At 39.9% G+C, this 7,134-nt stretch overlaps 1 protein-coding gene across 1 annotated transcript in view; it reads right to left on the reverse strand.

Annotated features, from left to right (window-relative positions):
• Positions 1-532: 532 nt before the first annotated feature.
• Positions 533-7,134, reverse strand: part of GNG4 (G protein subunit gamma 4) — a 13,058-nt gene continuing 6,456 nt past the window's right edge. The window contains exon 3 of the mRNA XM_025213850.1: positions 533-1,315. Coding sequence (XP_025069635.1) covers positions 1,187-1,315 — 129 coding nt within the window. The 3' untranslated portion in view covers positions 533-1,186. The remainder of the gene's footprint in view (positions 1,316-7,134) is intronic.

Below are 7,134 nucleotides of genomic sequence, written 5' to 3' on the forward strand. Positions count from 1 at the left end.
CACGGGGATGCTGCTTGGGTTCCCCCACACTGTCTTGAAAGCGCCACCACACACACCTGTCCTGCTCCCTTTCTGTCCTGTTGGTTTTCGCTGCAGGCCCCTCTCCCCAGCCCTGCCAGTGGGGGCCAGCAGCTTTCCTCCGCCCCCAAAAGCTGTACTTACAGAAAAGGCCACAGGATGGAAAGTGAGTCTGAGCCAGCCCTGGCTGACTCAGATTCTCAGGCCCTACTCCTACCCCTCCAGGCAGGGCTTAGAGCTTCTCTCCCTTTTGCAAGCAGCTCTTGCAGGCTGTAACTTTGCCTGTGGTATCCTGTATCAAAGGGGGGAATCTGCGTTTTTCTCCTTTACAAGGGAAAATCTGCATTTTTCCATGTTTTTCTGCAGGAAACGGAAAACCTGGATCCTTGCTAATAAGGGTATGGTCTTGCTCCTTACCTACAGAACCTATGGACTAAATGAACAAGTGTAATATTTACTCTTATTTCAAGAGAGTTTAAATCAAGTTAAAAGAGAATACAAAAAACAATTGTTTTTGTACAAGTTTTATTAGTATAGTTAAGCACTAGGTTAGTGCTTCTTTATTTTGTTCAGTAAAAGAATTCAGAGTTGCTTTATTCCACCAAGTTTGTTTTCTAATCATATTTACTACAGTATTCACTAAATACTCACATATATCAACACTATTTACTTTATCAGACCTATCATTCTAAGCCCTATATCAATAATTAGCAAATTTTTAAACAGTTTTATCATTTTAAAGGTCTTCTTTAGATATAAATGTGTAAAGGTAAATGAAAAAAGAATTAAGTTAAACTTTTAAGAAAATGAGAATTCAACAACTGCTTTAAAAAAAACAGTTCAAGAGTCTCTATGACTCATTTTGGTCTTAGAAAAAGATGGCTGGCAGAAAGGGTATCTACAATTTGATGAGTGTATTTGGTTCTCATTGAAACCAAAAGAATTTTTATTAAGATCTGAAATTGTTAAGCTTGTGCATTGGACACTACGATAAAGACTACTCTAAAATTTGCAAGTAATCAACTCATTTATCATAAAAACATACTCTACTTCTAAGAATACCACAACCGTCAGTTTGATTATTGGGAACTCAGGAGAAGCCTAATGCTAAAAGCATGCACCATCAGTACTATATTTTCACGAGGGGCATTTTTAATTGCAAACAGATTCAAAGGATGGTACAAAAGAGTTTCTTCTCCCTAAAGGGATTTTCAGATGCAGGCACTGGCATAATAAGGGGATCTTCTCCAATATGAGCATCACAGTATGCCAATAAATCAGCTGCAGCCTTGGATACCTAGTAGGAGAGAAGAAAGAACCATTGTAACACTTGTGATTCAGAAATGGTCAGCACTGTTTAAATATTTCAATACAGCATAAAATATCAGAAGCCCCCTTGAAGTGGCAGCAAATCTGTGTATCCATTTTAAGGTGCTGAAGACCAAAGAATCTGAATCTGCTCTCAAAGGCCACCTCATTTTTTTTTTTTTTTTTTACGTTTATTCCAATACAGGAGCTTAAGAATCATTCTTGATTAATTGTCCTCAGGAGCAAAGTGGAGTGCATGCATATTAACATAGGCAACTGTTTTGCCCTACTTAGAAGGAGATTTGGCTTCCAAATATGTAGATCCCTTGAGCCCTTGTGCCTCAGCTCTTATCATCAGCCCCCATAGTTACACCGCTCCAGAATCATATTATCTTGAGCTTCCACAACAGCCATTATATGCTTGGATGCAAAACATTTCTTCTAGGCACATGTCCAACGAGAAAACTACAAGCTTCAAAACACTCAATGTCAGGGTTTTGTTTTTTTTAATCTTCTGTGAATCAATAATTATAATTAAGAGCTGTAAGCATTATCACATTAATCTGAATCTTAAGGCAAGTTGACTTAAGAGACCTACCTCTTTTTTCAGGTACTTGAAGTAGGGAACAATTTTGTGCCAAACCACCTGGAATATTTGTTTAGTTAGCCTGCTGAATGTTTGTTATGCAGGTGGAGGTATTTTCTTTTAAACTGTTTTAATAATAGGACAGTTTACAGAACATGGAAAAAGCATTTTTAATGAGAGGAACTAGTATTTTTTGCTTGGATTCCACATGCCCTATTCCCCTCAATTACACACTGAGCTAAGTGGGTTTCCACAACTATATTGAACAGGAGAAGCTGAGTCTAATTTCTGACTTTTTTTTAGATAAAGTTGCATCTTCTTTAACTTTAACCCACTGCAAAGCTTCCATTAGCATACGTTTATATATCCATCGGGCTTTGGATTAGTCCCCATATGACTTTTCCAATCTATTTCAAAAACGAAAAGTTACTCTCTGCAATTCTGTACCAATTAAAGCAAGCATGTCCAGCAGCCTGCGAGGGGTTAACACATGGTCCCCAGACTCCACTTAGCTGCCACTATCCCCCATTGCTTCAGCTGCAGCAGCAGCAGCAGCTGGAGTCTTGGGACTCCCCCTCACTCCCCCAGCTTCTGCTGAATGCCCCTACCCCAGGGGGCAGGGCAGGGCAGTGTGGCACGACCTGTGGTGCCAGGAGAGCCATCACCCTGGAGTGCCCATATGGCACAGTGCCACAGAAGAGCCTGCAGGGAGCAGAAGGTAAGGAGGGACACCACACCATGCTGGGGAACACCAGTCTGCACAGTACAGCAGGATGCACAAGTGCCCATGTGTGCACAGTGCAGTGGTGTGGAGTTGCCTACACATGCATGCAGCTCGCCTGGCAGTCTACAGCACCCAGATGTTTTGAAGATGAACAGACTTGAATTAAAACATGGTCTGCTAAAAGGCTTGTTCTCCCCTCCAAAGACATTTGCAGTTGGTTGGAATCCAGTTAGACTGCAGTCCCTCGCTGTGGGAGTTAGTATTAGCATCACAGATAATTATTCTGTAGCAACTGCCCATGTGAAAGGTCACTGGGCACAAGTGTTACACATTTGAAACAATAAAGAGGAAGCAAGGCCAACACTAAAGTTGAGCAAATTTGGAGGAAAAGAGAGACCTAAAGACAAGTACCAGCGCTTCAGAGGACAAAGTTCCCAAAACACCCAGCTTTAAAGAAAGAAAACCAGAGATGCTAAAAGTATATTTCCCAGTTATTTTTTCAGATTTGCTCAACTACTGGCTTTAGTGAGTTAACCTGCCTACTGTAATCAAATTACACAATTAATGTAACTGAACAATATAAAATGTACATTGGATGAAAGAAAGATGTTTTCTACTATGATGCCTTGAGAAAGATAAACAAGTTACAATAATGTAGTTCTACTTTCCTACCAATGTATACTTACGTGAATCAACAAGACCACCCAGAACAATGGGAGAAGCTCCATCTTCTAGAGTGCTGGTTTAAGTTCTTTATACAGGCATGTCAGAGTACAGACAATCAGACATTTGGAGGCGTTTCAAAAGGTGTGCATGTGGGGGGGCTGACTCTTGCTCTGAGCTGTACAGCAGCTAACATCCTAATATCCATGCATGGTCAAGGAGAAAAATATATATGTAGCAAAACAGTTCCAACTTTAACACCACTCCACCCAGGAGTAAAGTTGGAGCAGTTTTGCTCTGTTTGTATCATTCCCAGCTTGTCCATATGTAACTGTTAGAAGTAACAGCTGCTGCGGGCTTTTTATCAGCAGCTCCCCTTTTGAAATGGCTCCAAATGTACACATGCCCAAACCCTCTAAGCAGAGCTATACAAAGGGTCACAACAGTCAGAGATGAAAAATTATTTTGAGTCCCTCAATAAGCCAAAGCATCATACAATTCCCCACACCTAACCTATTCCCCAGTGTACTGCTATGCAAATGGAACACTTCCAGAAGCAGAGCTGTCCCCACCCCCCTTCAGCACCACAGTATATAATTTATTTAAAGCATTGAAACAACTAGTTAGTGATATAATTCAAAGTAAAGTGGGAAGGACTTACTGACCCATGGATGACTACTTTGCATGTCCACTAAATCCCATGGTAAGGGGAAGCTAAATTTTAGTAATTGCCTTATTTTTTTCATTCAGAGTAAACTGCCATTTATTGTAGAATAGTACCTTTCCCCTTCCCACCTTTTAACTCAGTATAACGTGTTTGTCTGTCCATACTCTACCTTATAAATAACAAAGAATAAGTCCACTATTTCCTCTTGCTAAGTGTTGTAAATTAGGCACTCCATCTGTTATCCTATAGGACGGGGTAGGCAATCCCCAGCATGCATGCCAGTGTGTGGTATGCAAACGCATTTTGCTTGGCATGCGTGTCTCAGAGAAGGGGCTGGGGCTGTGCTGTCACAACAAGGATTGGGCCAACACCTGACAAGTCACTTCTTACAAGTCAAGATTGTGAGTGTTTTTGGCACATTTTCCCCAAAACATTGCCTATCCCTGCTATAGGAGGTGAGGGAAATCCTTTTACCCCAAGTTTACAGGGGCAGTAATACTGAATTATGGCTTTTTCTGAAGCCTTGAGACTGGCTGATGCCAACTAGCTGTTGCAAAGAACAGAAGTTGACTATTAAGAGAGAGAAATTAGCTGGTTATAATAGCATTACAGTCATGCCACAGAGAGCTTCTTTAGGTTAATGATGCATTTCTATCGGCATGCAGGAGGTGCACTACAGCAACCTATTAATACATATCCTGCTGTGGCTTATTTCTATATGAAGTCACATTTTGATTGTTACCACATTTGGAAAATAGGAGAAATTAGACAAAGGACACTAAGGTTCCATCAACACTATGAGGCCACAGAGCCCCCTGGTGTAAATTATCATATATAAGCAAGTTCTTCTGTTGCTAGTGCTACACTCTTGAAACAAAGAAACTCTACTGGCAGAAGTGAGTCCAGACCAGCAGTTTGGCTGGCAGAGCTTCCTTGTCTACATGGTATACCTTTTCACATCCTAGAAAACATAGTTATGTTGGTAGAACTTTGTAACAGACAGAGCTTAAGCTACTTTAAGAGTTGCTTGTTTACCTTTAAAGAATTTAGAACTGATTGTTGCTGGGCAATTTCAAATTGTGCAAATCTCTTCGTTTTTATTTATGCATAATTACATACTCAAATACATCTACCAAATGCTCAGCCTTTCATCTTTCTAATAAAATCATGGCTGTAGATTCATGAGCTCATTTATATCAGCTGCAAAAGTGGCTAAAATAATTAGACCGGTTTGACTGAAAAATTCTAGCAAAAAAATGTGTGCTTACTTAATACACCACCTCTCTGTTGCTTAATTTTTAAATATTTGCCCAATCCCTCATTTAATACATGTTGCTCTCTCTCCTACTCCTTAGGATGAGAATAATATTTGTCAAAGTTATGAAATAGCTGTGAGGCTGAAAAGAATTAGCAGCTTCAGGAGAACTGTGGAATTTTACCATTACTTTTTAAGAGTAACAGAGGTGATTAAAACAGCCTAAGTTAGAACATAATCCTGTTAGCTGCACTAATAATTACAAGCTTCAATGACAGGGAAAAATGCTGCAATTACTATGTCATCTGTCTTGTCATGACTAGACTAATTACTATCCTTGCTATGACACCCACTTTGCTTATCCTTTGCATCCAAAATGAAGAGATCCACATACATTTGTCAGCAACTCCACAGCTTATCTCACAACATTATTCAAAGCCAGATAACAATATTTTCTAGGGCCCTTTGGAAAAAAGGGCAGCACAGTAGCTGATACAGTACTGTACTCAAGTATTGAGCTTTTTTTTTTTTTTGCTGAATTTTTCTACTAGTGAAGGTGAGATTACTAGAGCTCAGTAACCTCAACGGAGGTTTAAATTGGATATTAGGAAAAACTTTTTCACTAGGAGGGTGGTGAAACACTGGAATGTGTTACCTAGAGAGGTAGTGAAAACTCCATCCTGGGAGGTTTTTAAGCTCTGGCTTGACAAAGCCCTGGCTATGATGATCTAGTTGGGAATGGTCCTGCTTTGAGCAGGGGGTTGGATTAGATGAGCTCCTGAGGTCCCTTCCAACCCACATTTTCTATGATTCTATTATTCTAACCACCATCCAGGGAACCATTATGATGCACCCAGCTGCAGCATCAACATTTTCTTATACACCCAACTTTGATAACCTTTCTGGTTAGGAAGAAAGCAGCTTATTTGAGAAAGTCTAGCAGTGGTTCTTGTTTGGTACCTGTTCTAGGTTGGAACTGGCTTCTCATGTGCAGAAACCATTACTTATGTATACATCCCAATTTCCTGCTATGGGATTTGCATTCTCTGTAATCAGACAGCATATCCAATTCAGTTTAAGATTTTTCCCTCTTATTTATTGATCTTGCTTGAGATTAGCCATCAACAGGTATAGTCCTCCAGCCACTTACCACTATTTAGCAATAGTAGACATCTCTAACCTTATTTTCTAGTGGTATTGTTTGTCCCACATCTTAACAGTCGGATGCTTTGCTGCACCCACTGCAGACTAATATACTTGTATTTTTATTCCATTTTATTCAGCAATCCAGGATGGAAAGAGAGTTGCTGGATTGGCAGCTCCAAACATTACTTGTATACCATGAAACTCTAAAAAGAGCAGCCTAAACTTACTGCTGATTATAACATATATGAGAGACAGCAGTAGACAAGGTGACTTGCAATGGAAGCTGGTGCCTATATTTTGGGGAGTTTTTTAGGATTTATGAAGGCAGCTTGAGGAGTTCTCCCCCTCCACCCCTCCATTATAAAAATTCAGGCTTTGTCTATATAACTAGTAACTGTTTGACATCAATTACCCAAACAGTTTAGTCAAATTATTTTTACAGACTTTTTCCTTATTAATGTGCATTATGAACAGCTCAGGAATACTTGGGAGAAAGGACACAAGCTTTTCAGTTAAAATCTGAACACTCTCAAAATCTGCATCTTCAGACTTCCAGAAGTCTTTCAGTAAAGGTAGGAAAGACTCAGTTTTCTGTATCTATTATTTTCAAGGCAAAAAAGAGAGCTGACAAATCTGTGGAAGAAGGACAATAGGATGACCCACACCCATTCACTCTTTTTGAGGCTGTCTTTGAGCAAAGAGCAAAACATGCCCAAATCTTACTTTCCCCTTTGAAGGTAATCTTTGTTCTACGAACTCAGAAGAGC

The sequence above is a fragment of the Alligator sinensis genome, unplaced genomic scaffold (assembly GCF_000455745.1).
Source record: "Alligator sinensis unplaced genomic scaffold, ASM45574v1 scaffold93_2, whole genome shotgun sequence".
Taxonomy (NCBI): Eukaryota; Metazoa; Chordata; order Crocodylia; family Alligatoridae; genus Alligator; species Alligator sinensis.